Here is a 26185-nt window from a genome sequence, read left to right as displayed (position 1 = left end):
AATTTGGGAAATTGTGAACAAAATACCATTGACTAGCGCCATGGTACTTTTAGCAGGAGAACAAGATGCTGTAGGTTAGGTGAATTGGGGGGCACTACCCAGGAGTATTCAGCTGCCTAGTATCCGGAGATCCTCATTACAAATGAGTCCCCTATAAAGCTGTCACTGAGGGGAGGGAATTTGAGGACTCTGGGAAACCTCGGAAACTCCACAAAGAATATGGCATAGGAAAAAGCAAGTAGAAACAAGAGAGAACCATAACATAAGGTTTGCCCTGAGCGTCCTCCTGGGGATATGGGCTTGAAGAGGAGAGTTTGGTTTCCACAAACAAATAAGGCTTGAGTTTTGAACATATGCATCTGGGAGTATTAGCTCTCCAGCAAAGCTGCAGGTAGGTCATGGAAACCAGTGTTGCCTGGCAGTGCGTGCTCTGGAACTCGAGCAGCAATGTCCGTATGAGGTGCCAGATCACACTGCATGACCACCCCAACACTGCCATTCACAGAGGCCTGTCCACAGCCTGCGTCAGGGGCACCCCAGTGCTGCCTCCAGGGAGGAAAGTGGGGATTCTTGGCACCCATGGAAGAAAAAGAAATGACCCCCCTTTTTCTTTCCTGGCTGGGTATATGATGTGGAATCTTTGTGTCAGGACAGAAACCACGGCTGATGCCTTCATTTCAGCCTCAGAGCACGTGTCCTGAGCTATCTGTTCCAGCGCTCCACTCCTTTTCCCGGGCACTGGTGGCACAGTGCACCGCGTTCTTTTCTTGTCTGCTGCCACCATCCTCATGAAGCTGCTCTTAATCAGATCAGCACTTACAAACGTTTCTACTTGCTAACGCCAGAGATTTCACCCAGGAAACCCAGCAAAAGTAGCCGTTCCTCTGTGTGCCAGCCACTGCGCTAGGCACAGGGTTTTAGGTCTTTTTAGTCCTCGTGGCATCGGGCACTGCCCCCACCTTCTAAGGAAGCTGCTTGACTCTGTGATACTGCTCTCGGGCTTCTTCCAACTCTGTCTCAGGTTGCCTCGTTGACTCCTTTCTGCCCCAGCCCTCAGTATTAACCTGCTTCCCTGAGGGGTGGTTCTTAGCCCTCTTCTGATTCACGCCTGAGCCACCTCCTCTGCTCCCGTCTCCCCAGCCTCCCTCCATATGGATGGATTTGCAGATCTGATTCTTACTTCTAATTTTCTCCTGGACATCTCCACCTGATTATCAAACTGAGCACATTCAAAAGGATTTCATGCAAAACCATGTCCCCTTCCAGTTAATGGCCTCTTTGTCTGTGACATTCTCCTGCTCACTCGTCTTCTATGGTGGATCAGTTAGCACATCCTCTGGATCCTTCCTCCTCAGAATCGTGGCTCCCTCGCTTATTCCCCCATGACTCTACTTCAGCTCAGGTGCTTAGTTAGACTCTTGTTTGAATTTGCACCACAGCTCCCTGCCTCCCTGCAATTAGCCTCTAGCTAGTCCAGCCATCCAACCACCAGGTCCATCTCTGCAACACAGATTTGATTGTGTCACTCCCTGCTTAAAAGCTGCCAGTGGATCCTAGCAGAGTAAGTCACAATCTTCCAAACCTACTGTATCAGCCCCCTCTCCTGCCAATTGCCCAAACCCACTACGTTATTTCTTATTTCCAGGCATGTGAGGATGTATATGGCGATTCTGCTGCTACAACAGCCTCTTCTGCCCTCTTTTGGCCACCTGGGAAATTCCTAATCATCCTTGAAGAGCCAGCTCAATCACCTATGGCAGGCAATCAGTGTTTGTTGAATGAATAAATGAATGAATGAGTGAATGAATGAATGAATGAATGAAGATTTGCCTCACCCTCTCATGCAAAATGAGACTCTCCCAGCTGAGTTCTCTGTAGACACTGTTCATATCTCTGTCACATTTGTCAGCGTTTGTGTTGTAGCTGTTTGTTGTATCAGACCAGGCCAGGAATAGCCATGCGTGGCTTTTGTGCTGCTCCTCGTCTCCCTCTCCCATGGCTGACATCACTCTCAGCCCTCTTTCCCAGCCAGCACAGACACAGGCTCAGAATCCTTGTCAGCACAGCACTTCAGACAGCCACTTTCAGCAGACTCCAACTTACACGCAATTTGAGGTCTATGTGACAGCTCCTGAAGTAGACCCTGAGTCTTTCCAACAGTAAGCTCAGTGAGCTTCCTCATATAACCACTCCGTTGCTGAAATAAGTGAAAATGTGTTTTCTTTTTCTAATTTTTAATTTTGGGGATTTTTCTTAATACTAAATAAAATGTTGGTGTTTCACTCTTATATTAGCTATGTATTGTTTCATGTTACCAATAAATCTGCTCAGGAGAATGTATTCATGACAAGAGATGAGCAAGATGATTTGTTGAAATCCATTGTCATTCTTTGCAAAGAATTCTTCATACACATGCACATTCGGTGCACGAAACCACTGTCTGCGCCTGCCATAGCCCTCTCTTTCCAGAATTCAGCTCACTGCTTTGCCTTAAAATCAACACACGGCGTGTTGTTTCTTCTAGCCTTGCCTTTGATTTATCTTGCATGTTTTTAAGAGTTGGTTGGATAAAGCATGGAAAAGATGAAAGTGTACCTAACCTTACATTCCAATTTCATAATATCTCTTTGGCAGTCACACACAAAAAACCCTCATGAGTCTGGGTAATTCTAAAACTAGTTAAAAAGCACTTCAAGAGAGCTGCTTTTTTCTTTACTGTATGAAACATTTAATAAATATTAAGTGGTAATACTCTTAGTAATCCATTCTCTTTACCTTTGAAACAGGTATAGTAACTATAAAAAACATGTCAAAATCAGGACAACGTGAAACATGGTTTCGGTGGCTCAAGTGAAAAATGCAGTGTAATTCCCATTATTGAGTTCAATGATTTTCATTCCCGCCATCCAACTAAAAGCCTTCTTTGATTCTGGTCACATGTCAGAATTTAAAAATGGAAAATTGAATAATATAGATGAAGAAATCAAGACAGTTTATATTTGCTCCCAATTCCCTTAATATACATAAGTTGCGGAACACTCAAAGTGGAAGGTTCTTGCATGTCAGTCATAAGACTGCCATTCAGTAAACAGAATGAGGAGAAAACAGAAAAAGAAAAGGAGAGACGGGTCTATAAAAGCCTGCAGCATTTTAAACTCACAGTGTCACTGCCTCTACATACAGCTGTAATGCCTATGCTCTGTTTACTTTTTAATGAATTTATGCTGTTGGTGAATTATTGAAGTGATTTCCACTCACCTTTTTATGTATTTTCTTTCCTGTTATGTTCTCACCTTGTCTCGTCTGGAAAATCCATCAGGCTAACTGTCAGGTAGGTTCTTCCTGATGTTCAGTGTGATTGTGAGGGGGCATCCATAGTAGGAAATGAAGTAAACAGACTGCTGGTGACCTGTGACGAATGATAAAACTAAACAAAAAAGGCACATCCTAAATTACAGAGGAACTTTGCAGATGCATGAAACTGGAGAAGCTGGAAATTCTAAGCACATGAAGCCAGTGTGAACGTCTGTCATAAGAACTTAGCCTAAGGGACTAGAGCAGCGCTAAACCATAAAGTAGGTTACCTGGACTGTCCCATTTTGCTGTCGCTCAAAATGCAGACTGCTCCTGGAGGGCTTAATTGTTACAGAGTGGTACTATATTCCAGGGGGTCACAAGTGATTCTGCTGTAAATGCACTACCAGCTTTCACAGCTTTGGCCAGGCTCGAGAAAAATTCACAAAGACCTGTAAATCCCTATTTTAAGTACATATGCAGACGTACATTGTGCCTTGAAGAAAGAGAGTGACTAGGAAAGAAGGAAGCATGGTGGCATATATTTTGTTAATGCTAAGCTCACCCTTGGAGTTAAATCTGACATGGTTTAACTCTAGTCAAAAGAACTGTCGCTTGAAATTGCAGTAGGAGACAGGGCTGTTCGTTTCTCCCTTTGGTGTCAGAGGAAAGGAGGATTCCTTCACCCACATGAAGCAGAACAAGCTCTTTTTAGATCCTCAAGTGCAAGACACTTTATAAGCCCAAACCATAGCTAAGCCCAGGAGAAGAGAGACATACATTTAAATTAGAGCGTGTTTGGTGTGTGTTTGATGTATGTAGGTATGTGTGTGTGTTTGTGTGTGTGTGTGTTTGTGTGTGTGTGTGTGTGTGTTTGTGTGTGTGTGGTTTTTAACTCGAACTCATTTTTATCTTTCAAAAGGAAAAATTATGTGCTTCAGTTGCCATGCAACACAACTGCTCTAACAGCTTTCTAATTTTAATTTCAGAAGTCTACAGAGCAAATGAAGAAGGTCCCTACTATTATTCTTTCAGTCTCTTATAAAGGAGTCAAATTTATTGACGCAACAAATAAGGTAGGTATCGCACGTCGCTGTAGTTTAGACACCAGATACAGTCCTGAGTATACGAGTATGACCCAGCATCCTTTGCTTCCCATCATGCCCAATATCCCCCGTTTTAATCGTTCCCTAGCCCCTAGCGTCATGCTCCCCAAACACAACAGCTGATACACACATACACACACACTCACACACACACACACACACACACACACACACTCGGACAAGTATACAGAAAGGCACGTTTTACTTGGGGGACTTGATCAAGGATTCTTATACATATTTTGCTTTCACTTGTCCATGGTGCCATCTCTAATAGACTGTGGCCACTTGTTATCTGGCATATTTCTCTGGTTCCACAGAACATTAAAACAGAAAAAAAATATTATGTATAGAATGAAAATTCAGCAATGTTATCATTTTTCCATCAGAGGAACTGTTACCAGGTGAAAGGCTAAAACATTTGTCTTTCCATTTCTCTAGAGATATATATGTCCTTTCTTTTCATACATGCAATGAATACTTGACACAAGGGACACCTCCTCTGACTTTGATATTTTATAATTGTAATAATTCTCAGCTACTGAGATGGAAGAGAGTTTCAACTGTATTGTTTTCTGAAGAGACGCAATCAGAAAAGAAGCCCAGGCCATTCTTGGGACTCTGGTGGGACTTTGTATTCACAGTGGGAAGACAAAGTCCCTAAGGTCAAGTGTGGACAGCTGGGTTGCATTTTACTTAAACAGTGTCCTAGAATTCCTTTCTTGGTGGAGATGATGGCATGCCGGGGCTAGACTAGAAAGCTTGGGTGTGACCACTCGCACTCTCCAGGAACTCAAAGCTGACTGGCTCCTCCTCACAAAACCCCGCAATGTCCATGTGTTTTATTTCTACATCCTTCCAACTGATAAAGTGTGGAAGGAGGGGAAATGAGGCGATCCCCATTGGTGAATACCATTTGTTCTCTGGACTGCCCACCGGACCTCCCACCTGGACCCACTCCATTTTGGAGAAAGAGAGCAGAAAGTCATGGAACAGGTAAACTTAAACTATGACATCTTTGGGCCAGAGCAGCTAGATTCAGATACTGGGGGATGTCTCATGGGCAGTGACCCTTGGATCAGAAATCTGAGCATCTGACTCAACCAATTCGAAGTTTTCTTGATTTTATTTTTTTCTGTAACGAAGGAGGTTACAGCATTAGCCATCAGATGTACTCAAGCTCCCAAAATCTACTTAGGAAAACACCCTCCCAGTTTTGGAAACAGTTCTGAAAATCAAGCAGAATGCCGATACCCAGGCACAGTCATGCTGGCTGACAGCATTCAAAGCATCTCCAAGTCAGATGCCTGTTAGTTTCAACTCTGCAATGTCTTGGTGGCAGCTGTTGTTGTCAGATTATAATTGTGGAGACCTTGTCAGAAAAATCCCAATTGATTTGCTTTTTTTATTTCTTGGAAGCATATTTACTGGTGCATAAACTTACATTATCCTTAGACTAGAGTCAGTTGATTTAAAAAGTTTCAAGACTTTATGAAACTCTCATTGAAGATATCATTGCTATCGCTGTATGTACATTTCAAGAAAGGCTTTGGCATTTGGATTTTTTTCCCTAACCTGGAACAACTGTTTCTACCCCCATTTGCATTTGAAAACCATGAATAGCAACATATTTTCAGTGTATGAGTTTAGCAACTCTCAGATTAACCACCTTAGCAGGCTTCGATTCTGACAATTTCTACATGAGTGGTATTTGCCCTGAGAAGTTCCCAGAGTCTTAAGGCTGTCATTCCACGAAACTGATGGTACAACTAGATGTGTCTGTATAAATAGCATCCTCTCTAACCTACTCCCCATGATCAGAGGAATGAGAGAGAGCTCTGTCAGTTCTGCTGCATTTTGCTTATGGATACATCAAGGGCCATAGAACTCGATTATACCTTGAGGAGACGCTTCCACTTCATCGCCATTAATTAGATCCATGAGTTACCCATGGATCTCTGCTCACAGATGACTACTCTTTGGAAGTATAAGCACCAAACGATATACAAAAGATAGTTCTGTGTGAATAAAGACACTAAATAAAGGTCAGCATATCTTTCAAGTCCTTGCACTACGGTCGTCAGCATAGTTTTAAAATCTAGAGCAAAGGCAAAAGCATATGTTGCTGGCAGGTGGAGCCAGCCTCTGTATGACTGTGTGACATGTGCCTGGAGTCTTCAGGAATTTGGGAACATTACTTCAACACTGATGGATATACAGGGTCGCCATCCCAGTGACCTGGGGTAGCTGATCTCCCCCCGTGTTACAGGATACGGAGAGAGTGGATGGCTCGGGTGATAGTCTAGTAGTTGCTGTGTGAGAAGCCAAAGGAGAGAGATTGTATTTAGGAGAGAAGAAAGGCCACACTGGTGGAGGTGGACCGTAAAAGGCTGAGAAACACTACCACCACTGGGGCTCAAGGACTGGTGTCAAAAGTCATGGAGGACCCATAGTTGAAGGAACAGCCTCAAGCCGTGATGTGGCAGGAGCTGTGCTCATACATCTACATTCTAGCAATGTCTGCAGTGGCATCTTACTAGGCCACTTTGTTCTGTGGGAAAGCCTGACCTCCAATTAACGCCCACAGCAGGAAAGGAGGAGACTGATATAAATTCCAGAGTCCTGCTGTCAGTGTGTACCAGAGATTTCTCCCCAAGGACTGGTGTGTTGATGGCCACTTTGATTTGAAGGGAAGGACGTGGGACATGTAGACTTACCTGACATGAAGACTAAACGCATAACAAGGCACAACCAAAAGTCACACCTTCACATTCATATTTGATGTTTTTACTGTATTGTATTCTTCAGCAGGCCTCTCCTAACCATCGCATGTCTTTAACCCTGCCCTGGTACGGCAGAGGGGTAGTTCCACCTGCACTGGACAGGTAGAGTCAGGGAAAACCTCAGACCCTTCCCTGAGGCACTGCCCTGCAGTCATACCGCCACCTGGTCATGAAGAACTACAACTTGACTTTCCCACCCCCTAGACTAACACATTTTTTTTGTTATTCCACAGCTCCTTTCCACCAATTAGTTTGAAGTGCAATGGATAATTGATTATGTGTTAATTACTCTTCCATTCCTCTTAGCCCTCATTAGACTGTGTGAAAGATGGACCCTCTCACAAAGCAATTCTTTCGTTTTGCTCTAATAAATAAGTGTCTTTGGCTGAGTTCAAGGGGAAGGGTTCCGTTCGGAGTTATAAACTCAAATTTATTGCCTAGCAACTTAGGAAACGAATCACTAATCCTGATTCAAGAAGGAAGAAGTGGAAAATAATCTTGAATTAAAAGTGGAAATTGGAATCGATTTGGTACTAAAATGTTGTAGCTAAAGCACATCAGCTTTCCGTAGCTCCATAGCCCAGAGGCAGCAGTAGCATGGCATTCAGCCCAGAGGACTACAACCCTTTAGTTACAGACCCATCTTCCAGTCAGCAGGATCTTCCAGAGGTGACATCACCCCCACATCCAGCGTGTGGCTGAGGGTGGGTTGCTCCAACCCCCTCCTCAACCTTCCCACCCAGCCAAATTAGGAACGGTCAGTGCCCGAGCTAGTTTTCTGTTCACTTGTTTTGCATATCAACTTCAAACAGGGATTATGCTATTTATTGGGGCGCAAAATAATTTAGAACATTTGCCTAAACAAGCGCCTGTTTGTTTTTTATAGCACATCCTTCTCCTGAGAATCTCGGAGTCAAATTAAGAGCCCGTAAACATGTACGCTTTCTCATCTGCATCCCCACCCTACAGTTGTCTGCAGTTAGTCTGGGGCCAGGGCTGCTGCTTCTGTTTGGGGGGACCCTCTCCAGAGGGGCATTCTCTCAGGAAAGGCCTGGCCTGAGGCAGAGACTGAGGAGAAATCCCTGCCTGTCAGAGCCCAGAGAGGAAAGCAGGGAGAAGCTGATTTCTAGGCTCCGTCACTTCATTATCACACATCCTTAGAACCCATTAATTGGCTGCACCAAAAAGCGTATTCTGCACCTGCCAGCCAGACACCTCTTTAAGCTGTTTCTCCACATGATGAAAGGCAACAGGTGGAAAAACAGTCTCTCCCTGTTGAAGGGAACTGAGCTGCCAAACTTTGTATCCCAAAGAAGGGACAAGGTGAACCCCTCCCCATTCCTTCTCTTGAGCCTTTTAAAAGCTCTAGTCTCCTTAAATCATGCTTAGATGAGGAGGCTCGGCAATATAAGAGGAGTTAATTATGAACTGTCCCTCATGATGACATCAGAGTAATGGCAGTGTTTCAGTGGTGAGATCCCAGGTCTTTACCACATTCTAGCACCACAGAAGTTCTGTTCAAAAATACCTCCCTACACAGACCATCAATATGCATTCATTCAACAGCATATTATTTGAGTGCCGATCGAGATGATAAAATATCAAATATTCTTAATTGAGTATAGAATATTTGTGTTAGCCTGCCTCCCCTCTAGTTTAGACCATGGGAACACAGGAATGAAAATTTCAACAATGGGAGAGGAGGCTAATTTTGGGACATGGAGCAGCACAGAGGCGGGTAGCCTGGACGGGCACTTAAAAGACAGCCCTAGGAGCCCAGCCCAGTGGCTCAGGCTGTGAGAGCGCTGTGCTCCTATGCTGTGAACTGCTGTGAGCGGCCGACAGACGACTGGTGACCGACTGCCTCAGCAGCTCATAACACCAGCATGGGCCTGGGAGCTGTGTCTTACACAGCTAGACAGAAACAGTGGCTTGAACCGGAGGGGAGCAGGAGGAGCAGAAGGGGGAGGGGGAGACAAACAGCCCTCTGCTCCTAGGGAATAGAGAAGTGGCAGGGGCAGGGGTCCAGAAAATTGGGGGAGGGTCAGTAAACACAGTAAAAATGTCTTAATCCATTTGGGCTGCTGTAACAAATTACCATAGACTGAGTAGCTTAAACAATAAACATTTATTTCTCACAGTTCTACAGGCTGGGAAGTCCAAGAAACAGTCACCAGCAGGTACTGTGTCTGAGGAGAACCCATTTCCTGGTTCATAGATGGCCATCTTCCTTCTGTGTTTTCACATGCCAGAGAGCGCTAGCTAGCTCAGCATACGGGCACTAATCCTACGCATTAGGGGTCCACCCTCATGACCCAGTCATCTCTCAAAGGCCTCACCTCCAAAACCATCACATTAGGAATTAAGATTTCTTTTTTTTAACATAATTTATTTTTTTTAATTACAGTTGACATACAATATTATATCAGTTTTAGGTGTACAACGTAGTGATCAAACATTTACATAACTTATGAAATGATCACCCTGATAAATCTAGTAACAATCTAACACTATGCATAGTTATTACAATATTGTTGATGTTGTTTCCTAGGCTACTTTACATCCTCATGACTACTTTGTAACTACCAATTTGTACTTCTTAATCCCTTTTCCTTTTTCACCAACACCTTCCAACTCCCCTCCCATCTGGCAGGCATCAAAATGTTCTCTGTATTTATGAGTTTGTTTCTGTTTTGTTCATTTATTTTATTTTTTAAATTCCACATATAAATGAAATTGTATGTATTTGTCTTTCTCTGACTTATTTTATTAAGTGTAATACCCTCTGGGTCCATCTGTGTTGTTGCAGATGACAAGATTTAACTTTTTTATGGCTGAGTAATATTTCATTGTGTGGAATATTCTTTATCCATTCATCTATTGATGGATGCTAAGGTTGCTTCCGTATCTTGGCTATTGTAAATAATGCTGCATGAAATAAACATAAGGATGCATATGTCTTTTCAAATTAGTGTTTTGGGTTTCTTTGGGTAAATACCCTGAAGTGGGATTACTGGCTCCTTCTTTGTCTCTTGTTATAGCCTTTGTTTTAAAGTCTATTTTGTCGGGTATAAGTATTACTACCCCAGCCTTTTATTTTTTCATTTCCATTTGCATGAAATATCTTCTACCATCCCTTTGCTTTCAGTCTGTGTATGTCTTTTGATCTGAAATGAATTCTTTTGTACGTAGCATATGGAAGGGTCTTATTTTCTTATCCATTCAGCCACCCTATTTCTTTTGATTGGAGCATTTAATCCATTTATATTTAAAGTAATTGTTGATAGATATGTAGTTATTGCCATCTTGTTATTCATATTTTTTTTCTTCTTAAAGAAGTCACTTTAACATTTCTTGTAATACTGGTTTGATGGTGATAAACTCCTTTAGCTTTTTCTTGTCTGAGAAGCTCTTTCTCTTATCTTCAATTCTAAATAATAGCTTTGCTGGGTAGAGTCATCATGGTTGTAGATCCTTGCTTTACATTACTTTGGATATTTCATGCCAATCATTTCTAGCCTGCAAAGTTGCTGTTGAGAATCAGTTGACAATCTTAGGGAGAGCTCCCTCATAGGTAATTAACTGCTTTTCTCTTGCTGCTTTTAATATTCTTTCTTTGTCTTTAACCTTTGATGGTTTCATTATGATGTATCTTGGTGTGGGCCTCTTTGGGTTTATCTTGTTTGGGACTCTATGTGCTTACTGGGCTTATGTGTCTATTTCCTTCACCAGGTTAGGGAAGTTTTTTTGTCGTTATTTCTTCAAATAGGTTTTCAATTTCTGCTCTTTCTCTTCTCCTTCTAGTGCTCCTATGATGCGAATGTTGGTATGTTTGATGTTGTCCCAGAAACTCCTTAAAGTATCTTTAGTTTTATGAATTGTTGTTTTCTTTTTGCTGTTCTGATTGGGTGTTTTCTGCTACCTTGTCTTCCAAATTGCTGAGTCAGTCCTCTGCTTCATCTAATCTATTATTGATTCCCTCTCATGTATTCTTCATTTCAGTTATTATATTCTTCATTTCTGACTGGTTCTTTTTATGTTTTCTATTTCCGTTTTTATGTTTCCTATCTCTTTGTTGAAGTTCTCACTGAGATCATTGAATATCCTTATAACCAGTGTTTTGAACTCTGTATCCAGTAGATTGGTTTTCTCCATTTTGTTTATTTTTCTGGAGTTTTGTTCTCTTCTTTCATTTGAGACATATTTTTTTGTCGCCTCATTTTAGCTGCCTCCCTGTTTTTGTTTCTATGTATTAGGTAGGGCTGCTATGTCTCCCAGTCTTTGTAGAGTGGTCTTATGTAGTAGGTATCCTATGGGGCCCAGTGGTGCAGTCTCCCTGGTTACCTGAGCTGGATGCTCCAGGTATGCCCCTTATGTGAGTTGTGCGTGCCCTCCTATTATAGTTGAAACTTGATTGCTATTGGCACATCAATGGGAGGGATTTACCCTCTGGTTGATTGGTTGTGAGGACTGGCCTGGACTACAGTGGAAAAGCTGTTGTGCAGGGGCTGATCCTACAGAGCAGGATTCACTTTAGTGGGGCTCTGGTGCCTGCCCAGTCTGCCCTGGTATGTCGTTTTTAGAGGTGGTGCTCCAGTGTGGTCTGAAGCTGGCTACCGGGTATATTGGTTTTGAGGCCTCTTTGGAGGAACTCTGGTGCAGGCCAAGGTCAATTGCTGCCTGTGCCCTGCCCAGGGTCATTTGTTTTGTGCTGCAAAGTGATCTGCAGATGGTTGCTATTTGTGCTGGGCTTGGAGGTACCTGAGAGAGGCTAAGCTATGAGCTGAGGCCAGCTGTCACTAGTGCTGGGCTTGGGGCTGCTTAGCAAGAGGTACAAGGCATACCAAGGCAAGATGCTGCTTGTTTGGGGTGTGTGAACCTTTGAGAGATTTTAGGAAGGTCAGCAGCATGAGCCAAGACAGGCTGTTTGTATGGAAAAGCTACTGGAAGTGGCTTGCGTGGGCCCACAAGTTGAGTGGGGTGGAATCTCAGGGAATCACCAGGGTGAGGTGAATGAACAGTGTTAGGTAGGTTGATGGAGACTCAGATATGGTGTCCAACTCTGTCTGCACACTGGGTTGGGGGAGGGCTCAACAAAGGAACAGTGGCTTCTGCCAGCACATCTGTCTGGGAAAAAGCTGCCCCTCCAGCACTTGCTCTGAAGCCTGACAATTCACTGCCTCCCTAAATGTCCTTGGCACCTTTTGAGCTGCTGCCCCAGCACTGGAGTGCAGAGCAAGTGAGTCCCTCAGTGAGTGAGTCCATGCACAAACTCTTTAAAAGGAAAGCCTGGGACTCCAGCAGCCCTCCATCTCACTCAGCCACAACCTCTGCTGGTTTTCACAGCCAGAAGTTTTGGGGACGTCTCTTCCTGGCACTGGAACCCTGGGATGGGGGCCTGGTATGGGGCTGGAACCCCTTGCTCTTCAGGGAGGACTTCCACAGCTGAGATATCCCTTCTGATTTTTAATTGCCACACGTGTGTGTGAGACCAGCCTGTTCCGCATCTCCATCCCTCCTACCAGTCTGGATATGGCTTCTGTATGTCCTTAGTTATAGGACTTCTGTTCAGCTAGACTTCAGGCAGTTCTCAGTGGTGGTCGTTCTGTAGTTTAGTTGTAATTTTGATGTGGTTATGGGAGGAGGCAAGCACGGTGTTCACCTACTCCATCATTTTGATAAGAAGCCAAGATTTCCAGACATGTATTGGGGAGGACACAGGCATACAATCCATAATAAAGGAAACCGCCAAAGATATACTTTACCTACTTTATAGTTTTGCCCAGGGCTACGATGCTGTCACTCTTGAAAATCAAGAGTGGCATCTTGTGAATTGACAAGATTCAAGAAATTCAGTGCAATAAAAATCACAGGGCACTTTTCATTGTAATACTTTTCCAAGAAGTTGATCTACCTTATGCTAGCAAATGATCTCAAGAACACAAAATGCCAATTTAGTTAACAGAGCTGATGCTCTATTTTCAGCAACCGTACATCCTGCACAGGTGAGACCAAATCCACACAATCTTCCTGAGGTAATGACAGCCCCCAATTAAAATGATGGTGGAGGCTCTCGGCACCTGTTAACATCATACCTGTAAAGACTATGTAGATCTTATTATTTTAAAATTTATGTTTAGACACACTAGTTCCTAATTTAGATTTCTGCTTGAAGAAATGCTATCTGAATGTCAGAAGAGGATCAAGACCTTCTGTTTTGAAACTGTATCTTGCAATAGAATGTTACTTGTTTAGGGGATTCTAATTTCAATTTGAGTTATTTTTGACAAAACACTTCATGTAGTGTCAGCATACAGGGACGTGGTGAAGAATGTCTTGATTTTATTTTATTTTATGTGTTAATTCTGTAATTGCGTCCCAGCCACTCAGCTTAGTAGAGTGAGGGACATGAAGTACTTGCTGGGGATGCTGGTAGGGAAGGACATTTTGTAAACGTTTTTAGGCATTGGTGGGTATACATGGAGCATTATATTGCCAACAGGTTAATTAAGACTGTGCAATTAAAAAGTAACTAGGGTAACTAAAGTTTTGAGGATTTTATATATGACAACTGCAGAAAACATAAATGGGATATTATAAGATTAAAAATAGTTGCAGGATTATGTGAAATTTTTTGCTTTTTAATATATCTATGTTTCCAAAGAAGTTTGCAGAAGGAAACTTCTGGAAGCCAGAATGATGCTCCTTCATTATTGTATGTTTCAGGATAATGGTACTTAAACCTTTCCTCACTTATCTCCCACCAGTTGTTCTTAGAGGCAGGTAGGGATAAGAGGACTGGCAGGGAGATGGCATGAAGAAATGCTACAGAGGAAAAAGTGAAATGATACTAAACCAATGATAGAGAGATGGGAATGAGGAGCATAGCAATGTATTTGAAAGAGCCTGAGCTCTACAGTCAGACAACCCCAAATTTCAGTCCCAGTTCCACCATGTGCCCTGTGGAAGGCACTTCTACTCTCTGAGTACCAGTTTCCTCACCTGTAAGTTGATAATAACCACAGCACTCACTCATAATTATATACAGTGGGTGTAGTTAGTAAAGTATTGTCATCCACAGGGCCCTGTATCAAGCAAGGCATCCAAGGCCTAAATAGTGCAATGTGGTGTTTTCCTCATCCCTTCCCCACACCTTAGCTTCCATGGAGTCTCCAAGAGACAGCACCTTAACGCTTCCACCGGCCTGCTGCCTTCTGTATCTGCCTTTGCTCTGGGGGAGGAGGACAGGGCACAAGACAGTTGGCAGCAAGATGGTGAAGGGTCAGCTTCCTCAGAGCAGAGTTCCTCCCAGCATGCAGAACGTGACAGGTCATCGCTTCCGGACAGAGTTAGCAGGAAGCAGCGTTACCTATCTACAGGTGTAGTGTGGAATGGAAACAGTAAAATGATTAGTAATTACTTTTTTTTAAAAAAGTGTCTGGCACCCACACTGCTTCTGTGCATAGCACCTGGTGATGAGAACCACCGTTCCAGGACATGACTATTTTAGGTTGTTTTTAATTAAATGAAAACATTCCTTCCAGACCTGGCATACATGTACCCACAGATAGAATGTTGGATTACTTTGAATGTTGCTGGTCTAGAACATTCTAGAAAGGGAGAAAGCAGCTGCTTCTCAGGTCATTTGCCTTGGTTCTAAAATGTGCCTGTTTGCAAAGGAAAACAATGATCATTTGTTATTTTTTCCAGAACATAATTGCTGAACATGAAATTCGTAATATCTCCTGTGCTGCCCAGGACCCAGAAGATCTCTCAACATTTGCTTATATCACAAAAGATTTGAAGTCAAATCACCACTACTGTCACGTGTTTACTGCCTTTGATGTGGTGAGTAACTACCCTCTTTGGACAGATTTAATATTTCCCCAAAGGTACCTGGATTTTATTGAAAGCCCAGCTTATAATTAAGATGCGTGGCTTGTTTACCAAGTATTAAGGTATACCTAGCGTAAGGTATAGTGAGACTCAGCTTTTCTGAGCTTTGTCTATAAAACTCCGCTTCTACCTAGTATCTGAACTGTCTTTGCTCAGCTACTAACTACACTTTTCAGATTTGACGAATTACCTTTCTTCGGATATCAAAATACAGTAAATGTCTTCCCAGCCTCCTTTTTCCTTCACTATGTCTGTTGGTTTCTCTGGTAGCCATTTCTAAATAGTAGAGTATAATAATCTGCTATTATTAGTAGTTAAATTACACAGCTGCCATACAGAAAACCACAAATATTGTGTGAGGCACTGAAATTTATTTTTCTTCCAAACAAATCTAGATTATTACACCCAATTCTACAAAGTAACAAGGTTTTCTTTAAGATGTATATATATGTAACCATGAAATAATTTATAATCAGAAGAATTCTAAAATGTGGCTTTAACAATTCTGCTGTGCTCAATGTATTTGAAATACACATATTTAAAGAAGTACATAGAAATTGCAGTGTAATATATTCTTGGGAGGCCAGCCCACAGTTCAGCGTCCTGGGTAAGGCTGCTAGAAACAATCTTTGTCAGGTCTGACAAACACCCATGAACAAAGGACCATCGTAATGCAAAATTTGCACCATTCTAACGTATGTTAGGCTCATGCCCAGAGCGTTTGTATCACGCTGCGCGTGGCTCATCCCTTTCAGTTTTTGAAAAAATTCCTTCTATCTTGGGAGGCATGAGGAAAGTAATATAAAAGTGACATGTGGTGGCAGTAAGGATGGCAAAGCAAAGCTCTCAAAGGCCACTCTAAATATCTCTGGATGTGTTTGTTTGCATGGGATCGGCGGAGTTGATTAAAACCATCTCAGCATTAGGTTTCTGGTGCCTTAAGCATAACTTGTCATTCTTGACAAGTGCAATTGTTTCTTTTTTTTTTTCACAGTGAAAATAATTTTATATTTAGAATTAGCCAGCTGGACTCAGTTTAGATGATCTCAATTTTGTTGGCAACATCCAAAGCATCATAGTCAGGTGCCAGTCAAACATATGCCTTCTTCTCTCCATCAGGCCTGATCAGGGTGTTGACCTTGGCCACGTCAATGTCACAGAGCTCGTTCACAGGCTGTTTGATGTGGTGCTTGTTGACCTTGACATTCACAATGAACACAGTGTATGTTGTCTTCTATCTTCTGCATGGCTGACTTGGTAGTTAGGGGGCCTTGATGATGGCACAGTGGTCAAGCTTGTTACTCCAGGGGGCGCTCTTCCGAGGGTGTTTCGGCTGCCTTTGGAGCCCCAGTGTGTTGGGCCTTTGGAAGGTGAGTGATGTGCGGATCTTCTCTTTCTGTGGCCGTGGATGCCTTTCAGCACTGCTTTCTTTAGTTTCAAAGCCTTTGCTTTGGCTTCAGCTTAGGGAGGGGCAGGGGCTTCCTTCTTTGCTATCAGCGAAGGCCAATTGTTTCTTCAAACAGCAAAATTCCGTTCTATCCACATATATTTTGGTTTGCATGAAACACCTCTCTCTGTGGGAGTTGGATTGGTGTCCTAGAAGGAGGAAGCAGGTCAGAGTTCACCTCCCAGCACAGCTCCCTGATCTTAGACAAGTTGCAGGACTTTCCTGAGTTTCATTTCCATTGTGTATAAAACAGGTACAAGGATTTATACCTCACAGGTTTTCATCAGGATTGAAATGAAGGAACATATGTGGGGTGCCGCATAAATAATAGGTGTTCAATATTCGTTCCATCCCCACTTGTTTTCTCTCCTTGCCCACTGACATCACAAAGGGCAGCCTGGCCCCTTTTTCTGCTAAAAGACATAAGATAGATTTGCCAAAACTGTATTTATGGTCCAAAGTTTTCCCACTGCCTTTGTAAAAGAACTGAAAAGTATGGGTGGCCAGTTAGCTCAGTTGGTTAGAACATGGTGCTAATAACACCAAGATTGCCGGTTCGATCCCCTCCCCCCCCCAAAAAAAAAAGAACTGAAAAAGCAGAAGTAATAAATAAGTAAAATAGAAACAATAGAAAGAAAACAATGATTCTGCAGACCTCACATTGGGATGTCTCTTTACAGTGTTTTCATTGAATATTAATATTCCAATACTTTTCAGGATGAATTCCAGCTTTTCCTTGAGTATTGCAGCATTTCTTTCTAAATTGGTTTTTATTTGCCTTCATAAGTGTATCCAAAACATTTTGTATTTGAACTAAAAATGATACCCATTGCCCATCTGCCCCCTTGAGATTTAGATTTGCCTTGGTTCTAAAATTTGTCATGTCATAGATATAGATATAGATATAGATATAGACATAGATATATAAAGATATATGACAGAATACTAAGGTGAAATGTGGGGGGAAAATAGTCAATTGTTTAGTTTGAGGAGCAACATGATATCCCTGAAATCATGTGGAGAATTGCTTCATCTTTTATCTCTTCATCCAGATGTTAGATTTAATGTAGACATTCACTAGTTTAGGATTCTGGTATCAGCTCCAACGGATTTTCATCTTACACCACAAATCTACCATTTTAATCCTCTCTGGATGAACACAGTTTGTTTAACTTCCAAAATAGTAACAAAGGCTACCAACCTTGACCAGGGCTTTTGAGCAATTTTGAGATGCAACAAGCTTTGCTAGCACTAAAAAAAGCCTCTTTGATCATGGATTTTGTGTCTTTATGTAGGGCAGTTCACTATTTAGTCCAGTCTTAAAACCTTAAAATTCTTTTGTTGAGAGTCAGTCCCCTGGGCTGCCCAAATGGCAAAGAAAGAAAGGAAGGGAGGGAGGGAAGAAAGAAAGGGAGAGAAAAAGAAAAGAATACCCTAAGTATACAGTTAATCTTTTAGCTGATATTTATGAGTATATAAGCATTTTTAATTGCAAAGTTACTGCCACTTTGACCTTGTGGACCTTTCATGGGTCACAAAATGTTTATCTGCTGTCATCAAGAAAATTCAATGACATTTAAGATGCTTCTAGTTTACGGAGAGATAGATTTGAAATTCAGCACATTTTCCCATAGAAATCCTGTGGCCTGGGAAGGGAGGCCCAAGCCCCCTTACAAAAGCTAGCACGTGAGTTTAACATACTTCGCTTACCTCAGGTCATACCTAGTCTGAGATGCTCAGACTCCAGGAGGGGGTGGAGTGTGCCCTGTTTCCCAAGTTCATTTGGTCATGGGAGCCTGTTTTGGAGAGCACTTGCAGGGGTGGTGTTCTGCAGACTACACTTCAGGAAATATTATGCCTTATGATCTCTGTGCCTGTTTCCATTTCTTAGAATCTATACTAAATTCAGCTTGTGATATTTAGTTTTAGATGACAGGTAGATAAAAATGAAAAGACTAGAGCAAAAATGGAATTAGCATTCCCAAGAAAAAAGCCAGTACATACCTACAAGCAAGCGCCAGGCCTGCTCTGCATTCTAGACTCTTACTATCGCGGCAGCGGATTTCCATGCACATCTCTAACTTGCTAAGGGTCTGGAACACACCTCATCAACCATAGAACAAAAGGCTTCCCAAACTCTACCTTCCAGTCAGTGAAAACTTGGGGAAAAGGGAGCAGTAGGACTGGCAGAAGAGAAGGCCGTGTTACGCGACTAGAAGTTGTGGGGTTAAAGACACCGACTCGGCGTTCCTCTGCCTCCCTTATCTCAAATGAGGGAAGCAGAGTTCCATGCTACTAGGATGACAAAAGGGGCAATGGGTATTTCAGTGACAACCGGGTCCCAAGGCTGCAGTGATCTTCCTTCAAAGGCCACGCACGACAGATAAGAGACAGATATAACCAAGGTAATTTGGAAACTAGTTTTTATATACGCCTAGTATTCACTCGGTGTAGAATTTCTAATCATAGAATTGAGGTAGGTAAATCCGAAAGATTTGAGTGCATTCTCTGTGGGAATAACAGGTCAATTTTTAAAATCTGGGAAGGGGGCCGGCCTGGTGGCTCAGGCAGTTGGAGCGCTGTGTTCCTAATGCCGAGGTCACCATGTCCTACACAACTAGAACTAGAGTGGGGCGGGGGGACGGGGGGAGGCGGAAGAAGGGGGAAAGAAATCTGGGAAGGACCTCATTCAATAGTTTTGAAATATGAAAGGTTTATTGTTTTTAATGGCATTAAATGGCATGGCTGCTGCTAGACCCTTGCTAATTCTCACTTCTCTATAAAGAATATGTTTACAGCCTTAGATATTTTTAACCATGCTCATTTTTCTCTTACTTACAACTCCCAAATTCCATAAGCACGTGGTGTGTGCCTTGTACTGGCTCGGGAACGTATAGGGAATGTCAGAGTCATGATGTGCCGGGTGGGGCATGTGGGAGACAAAGCTCCCTTTCTCCTGGGCTTTCTTGGCTGAATGTGGGCCGTGAATGGAGCTAAGTGGGAGAAACAGAAATGACAGCATGTAGGAGAACATGGTCCGTGGACTGTGTGATAACATTTTATCGTACTCTACCATCAGTATGTACCAGCAGGCCAAAGCAGAGAACCGTCTGCGTGAGTTGACTTGCTAGAGTCAGTCATGCTATCACAGTGCATGAGACCTATGCCAACTTCCAGTTCGGGCGCTGCTGCAAGTTTCTTTCTTGGTTTTCTCATCAGCTTAATGAAATTTAAATTCTTCCCAGTTTCACTGAAATATAATTGACAGAGAACATTGTATTCATTTTAGGTGTGCAACATAATGATTTTATACATACAGAGGGCGCCCAAAAAGTGTATATACATTTTAAGAAAGGAAAAAACTGTATTAAAATTGTAATACTCAATATATACCGATAACAAAAGATGAATACAAGTCACGTGTATACCTTTTTTGGGCACCCCCAGTATATATGGTCACCACAGTAAGTTTAATTTTAACATTCATCACCTCACATAGTTACAGATTTTTTTCACTGTGATGAGAACTTTCAGATCTACTCTTTTAGCAACTTTGAAATATTCAGTACAGTATTGTTAACTACAGTCACCATGCTGTACATGACATCCCCAGAACTTATTGTCTTGTAATTGAAAGTTTGTATCTTTTGACCAGTGTCACCCATTTCACACTTTCTTAAGCTCTGAAATGATTCCTGTGGAGTAGTTCCTGACATAAAGTATCTATGGTTTGTGTCGCAGAGATTGTCCCATAAAGTGAGCACTTAAAGGTTCAAAAGAACTTCTAACGACTAAATTAATACCCTATGTGCAGCTAGGTGGTCTCTTTCATTGTTTCTCATTTTCTCCACCTGAAAATGGCCCTCAACCTATTTGATGATGATACTATGAAAGCACGTGGCAATATAAGAAAAAGTTGAAGTGCATAGAGCCTTTAAGATGGAACTGTAACACGTTCCCTGGTTAGTCTCCCACTTACAAAGGAGCAACCTACAGGCACAGCAGAAGGCTTTCCTGGCCCTCTGCAGCCAACTGAAACTCATCAACTAGGTCTGTCCCAGGAGGGATCCTGCTCCTGAGAGCAGAGAATGGCCCTGATTGAATTACAAAGGCAGCGTCCCTAGCCCCATGGTCCTCTACACCACCACCTCCACCCCCCACCCAAAAAAAAGAATAAACACTGCTGGGCTGCATATCTCCTCTTCATTGGCATAAAGCATTGAGAATTAACCATAATCAAGCCGTAAAGCCAAAGGTGGGTGGATATTCAAAGAATAATAGTCACTCTTTTTTTTTCCTCTCATCACTGTTTGGCCCAGGGGGGTGGGGGGTGGAGGTTGAGTGGGTTGGACGTTACCAGAGCCTTAAATTGATCACAGTTTTTATTGAGTTAAAAAAAAAAAGAAAGTAGGCATTCTGAATGTTTTTTCGCAGGTTGTTTTGCAGCCTTCATACACGTACTCATTATAGCCCCCTCCCAAATAACTAAATACCAGATCTCGTGTTTAGGGGCATGGCCTTTAGAATCGGCCTGATTTTAAATCCCAGGTCAGCACTGCTTAGTTTTAGAGTTTGGGCAAGAATGCCTCTCAGCCTCCGTGTCTACCTGTAAACTAGAGATAGCAGTGGTGTCCACCAGCTGTGGTTACATGCCCGTTTCCAGCACATGGCATTTAGTCGGTCTTCGCTGCTAAGGATGGCAGAGCAGTAGGAGCAGCTGGTAGCAGCTGTTTTCTTTCTTGTTGTCAGACCCTGTGTGAGGATTTGTGCCCCAGTCTTTGGTTTACAACACGTTTGCTGCAGCTGTATTCCACACCTGAGGGGAAAGTCAGAATCCGTACGAGGCATGTTTACTGAGTGCCCAGCACGCGTCAGGCACCGGTTCCTGCTTTCCAGGAGCTCATAGTTCAGACGTGGGGACATAACATCTCATGCCTATGCTATCCTGCAGTTGTGCCAGCACCCTGCAGGGCAGGGGCTCCCAGAGGAGGGGCTCTGGGGCTGGAGGCTGAACATTTCGTTTGTGTGTACACGTGGTGCGTTCGGAAGCATGGCGACTCATTAATTCCCTTTAGCATGATGTGCTCAGAGCGTTAGACAAGCATCTCCAATAAACAAGAAGTCATTTATATTTACAGTGTTAACTAAGCCGAGGAAATGGGCTTGTTGTCCATTTGAGACAGATTTTCATCAGCGAGGGTTAAAATAAAACGGGTTTGATATTAGCAAGGATCCCTTTTGAAGGCATCACACGTTAGTGAAGTGTTCGCTGTAGCTTCCACCAGTAGCTTTTACTTTTGAAGAGTGGGGAGAGGTTGAAATCTAGCAAATCTCTCCTCTGCACACCCTTTCCCCAGTACCTGCCAAGAACAGGATAAATCGTGAGACCATGGTTCCCTTCTGCGCTCATGGGCCGGTCCCTCCAAGGTGGGTCTATCCAGCACCCTAGGCTGTGGTTCCATGAGGACAGGTGACCACAGGGCACACGTGCGTGACCTCCACAGGGAACCTGGAATGTGGTGAGAAAGCAGGTAGTGAGCAGGGCCCAGCCTCCTCCCTGAGTCTCATTCAGCCGACGTGCACTCGTGTGCTGGGTGAGGCCTGACAGGAAACCTTGGCAGACATGGTGGGACCCTCCGCCACATGTAAAAATCTGGTTTTTGAAGAATGTGTGATGACATGCAAAAAACCCTCCTGATTTAATGTCACATGAAAAAGCAACTTATGAAACTGTATATAAAGTCTGCTTCTAAGTTTGTAAATTCGCATATAGCATAACTCATATAGCATAGAAAAAGTATTTGTGTGTATATACAAGTGTCAAAAGAAAATACAGCAAAAGATAGCAGTGGCTACCTCCCAGCAGTAGAATTTTATAGGTGATTTATTTTATTTTCTTCTTTATGTATTTTCAAAAATTTTCTACATGTACCCCTATTATAATTATGGGGAAAATAATAAATTAATGATTCTTGTAGTTAGCTGAAATTAGTCCTAAAGAAGCTCTCTGCATTTTGGCCAGTTGACATGTCAGCCCTGGATGAGAGAGGCTTCTTAGCAGAATAACTTTTATGTCTAGATGCTGGAGACCTGTCTTTGGGCAGTATTTATTTCTACAAATCTAGTCTATAAAGATTAATTTCTGGCTTGTACTTGAGAGAACTAACTATAGGGAGAGCTAAGGAGATGGCAATGAATTCTGTGAATATGCCCAGAATATTCTCAGTTATTTTTGCCTCAAGACGTGGGTGAAGCAAGTTGTAGACAAAGCTTACCGTAGGTCTTAGAAAACAAGAAGTACAAGCAAAATACAGCCAAAAGAGAAATATGGCTACTTTCCAGAGACCGCACAGAGGACCCAGATTAAAAAACACTTTCTTTTGTCTTCAGGCCCCCAAAAGCATGGCCTGCATTTTTCCATCCCAATCTGCCTGTGGGAGGGAAGATAGAAGGAAAGAAGGCTTTGGCCATCCATAGTCACCTTTACCTCACTGTTATGGTGCAAGTCCTCTTATTTTAGGGACCTTCCAAGCAGCTTCCTTTTTTTCAATTCCTCCAACAAACATTTGTTGAGCACCTAATATGTCCTAAGCCCGAGAGATGCAAAGTCAAGTGGAACCAGAGCCCTCAAAGAGCTCAGTCAACTGAGGGAGTGGGAACTCTAAAGAGAAAATCCTGATAAATCCTGATAAATACCTAAGGTGCTGTGGGGCCACCTGAGGAGGGGCACCTGACTGAGCCGGGGGGATCGGGAAAGGGGATTCAGGGCTCCTGGAAGACATAAGGCCCCAGGTGAGCCTTCAGGGATGAGCAGTAATTCACCAGGCAAAGGTGAGAGATGGGAAAAGGGTGTGTTGCCAGAAACAAAAGCCATTTTATAAATGGCAGAATACTTGGCCGTTTGGAATAGTTTGGGTAGTGATTGTTGCAATGAGGACATCCTCTGAGATGAAAGCCAGCCCCTTGGTCATTGTATTTCTAAGCACTGGCTGGTGGATTGTGGAACCTGCCATCTGGCCTTTGTATAATATGCTGCTATTTAACATGGCGCGCACTGCACACACCTCTACACTAAATCCCTCCTTGGCTGGGTAAAAGAAAGACTACAGCTTCTAATCAGAGATTCCTGGAGCTCCCAGGGTGGAAAGGAACCCAAAGATCACCTGGAGCACACCCCCTTCTCAGTGTCATCTCAGTGGCAGTGATGGGTGACATGGGTAGGCAGCCAGTGGTGGATTTAGCCCATGCGGGCTACCCAGGCGTGGTCTTTATTCACCAGCACGGGTGGAGCACACCTCTGAGATTCCTTATAATGCTGCTGGCCTCTCCACCTCGCCCCACACTTCTCTGCACAGACACAGCCCTTGCCTTGAATGTCTGTGTTTGCGCCCTCTTCAGGACTGAGTAGCCTCTGTCATCCTCAGGAAGTGCCTCTGCCGACCCCCAGAGGCCAAAGAGTAGCCAGGTTCGTGCCTGCAGTTTTCCAAGGCTATGAAACGAACACATTTATTTGTTACTTCAATTCCAGTCACCACAATATGGTGGTGGTTTTCTTAATGCTAATGGAAATTGCCAGTAGACAGGTCAGAATGGTCCACTTGTAAACAGCAGCTCCCCAGCCTGGGCCAGCAGGGCCCTCTCCCACTGTGGTGTCCCCTCCTCTCTCAGCTTATTTCCTATTTTGTCCCTTTCCCCAGATGATGTGGAGGATTGTGTCTGATGTGCCTTGTCAGCCATTTTGGCAGTCATGGGTTAAACACAGTAAGCTCTTGAACAAATGTCTACATGAACAAATGGGCACCATTTATTTATACCATGCCTCCTTCCATAAAGGATTTAAGGCAGCCTGCACAAACAGGTATGATAAACTGAAAAGCTAGATGCACACAGATCTGAATTAGGGAAAATAGAGACTAAAAGGAAGATCAACAGCCAGGGAAGGTTTTAACGTCGGCATGCAGACCACAGAGTTCTACATCAGTATTAAAGCTGAGCCACCCATTTGGCTCTGAGCTTCCTGGAGGTCAAGACAAGTAGGGGAATGCAGCCATTACGTGCTTGATATTTCTTTGTTGAGTCCTCTCAGAAAACAAAACTTCAATGAGACTAAAAGAACTTTTTGTCCTGGGAACCATGAGGGGATATTGTGTGACAGTGTCTTCTCCAACATTCGTGCAGTGAATCTCCAAAACACTGGATTTTTAGAGGGTCCCTCAGGTGAGGGGTGGGGGGGGCAGAACACCAGTGGACTCATGAAAGCAGTAAGGCAGGATAGCCCAGCAGCACAAAACACTGGCTCATATGGAGACAGATCTGGGTTTGGATCCTGACTGTGCCCCTTACTAGCTATATGAACTCAGCCAAATTAATCGGACTCCCTGAGCCAGAGCTTCTCACACGTAAAATAGGGATGATGAGCCCTCCTTTGTTAAGGGGTTGTGAGGGTTAGAGAATCACATCCGGCACTTAGCTCGTCACCGGGATGTAGTGAGCAATGTCATGTGGTCGTTGCTGCTCCAACTGCTTTGTCATAACTACGAGAGGAAATAGAATGTGGTTCAAGTTCACAGGTGGTCTGACTTGGTGCAGGGATCAAACCTATCACAGTTACAAGGGTGGATTGACTGCATGTCCGTAAGGTAATGTCCACAGACAACATTTCCATCTGGGCTTGAGGGGTGTTACACAGGAGAAGGTTCGACTCTTTGCTCAGTCCTTGGAGTAGAGGTACTGGGGTTCCAGGATAAAAGAAAAGCTGGGTATAATAAAACTCAACTGAGCAGATGTTAGAATTGCCATCCAGTGTGAAAAACAGAAGGGCCTAAATAAACAAGATTCCTGGCCAGATGGACGGCCAGTCTGCTGGTACACGGAGGTGAGCAGGTGAGCCACAGTAACACCTGCAAATGCGCCTGGATTTTGCCACGAAAACAGTTTCTAGCCCTTACTGCCAAAGAATGAAAAGACACTCAGAACCCCAAGGTGACAGATAAAGGATGAATAAGATTATTTTGAGCTAGAAGATTTTGTCTTGCTTTTAATTATCAAAATGGTAAAGCTTGTTATTTTTTTGAGTATTTAAAAAATATAGTTAATATACAACATTGTTATCAGTTTCAGGGGTACACCATAGTTGTTCAACATTTATATACCTAAAGAAGTGATCACCATGATTAGTCCAGCAACCATCTGACACTGTACCACGCTATCACAATATTATTGACTATATTCCCCACGCTGTATATTACATCCCCATAACTTATTTGTTTTATACCTGGAAATTTGAACCTTTTATTCCCCTTCACCTTTTTCCCGCTTTTTAAAAATTTTTCAATTACACTTAACATTCAATATTATTTTATATTAATTTCAGGTGTACAGCATAGTGGTTAGACATTTATATAATTTAAGAAGTGATTCCCCTGGCTACTGTAGTACCACCTGGCATTATACATAGTTATTACCATATTATTGACTATATTCCCTATGTTTACTTTACATCCTTATGACTGTTTTATAACTACCAATTTATACTTCCAAATCCTTTCACCTTTTTCACCCTTTCCCCCAACCTCTCTCCCATCTATCACTCCGATAAATCTAGTACCCATCTGACACCATACGTAGTTATTACAATATGCTTGACTATATTCCTTATGCTA

At 43.0% G+C, this 26185-nt stretch overlaps 1 protein-coding gene across 22 annotated transcripts in view; it reads left to right on the top strand.

Annotated features, from left to right (window-relative positions):
• ANKS1B (ankyrin repeat and sterile alpha motif domain containing 1B) overlaps positions 1 to 26185 on the top strand; it is an 891644-nt gene that overhangs the window by 847506 nt on the left and 17953 nt on the right. For 10 of the 22 annotated variants that reach the window (XM_074326203.1, XM_074326202.1, XM_019732120.2 and 7 more), the window contains 3 exons: positions 3320 to 3331; positions 4284 to 4370; positions 14891 to 15028. In XM_074326203.1, coding sequence (XP_074182304.1) covers positions 3320 to 3331; positions 4284 to 4370; positions 14891 to 15028 — 237 coding nt within the window. Of the gene's footprint in view, positions 1 to 1645; positions 2238 to 3319; positions 3332 to 4263; positions 4371 to 14890; positions 15029 to 26185 lie in introns of those variants that run through there. The other 12 variants (XM_074326200.1, XM_074326195.1, XM_074326193.1 and 9 more) reach the window with 8 other exon arrangements.

This window comes from Rhinolophus sinicus, linkage group LG02 (genome assembly GCF_036562045.2).
Source record: "Rhinolophus sinicus isolate RSC01 linkage group LG02, ASM3656204v1, whole genome shotgun sequence".
Classification (NCBI taxonomy): Eukaryota; Metazoa; Chordata; class Mammalia; order Chiroptera; family Rhinolophidae; genus Rhinolophus; species Rhinolophus sinicus.
This window is presented reverse-complemented; position numbering and strand designations above follow the sequence as displayed.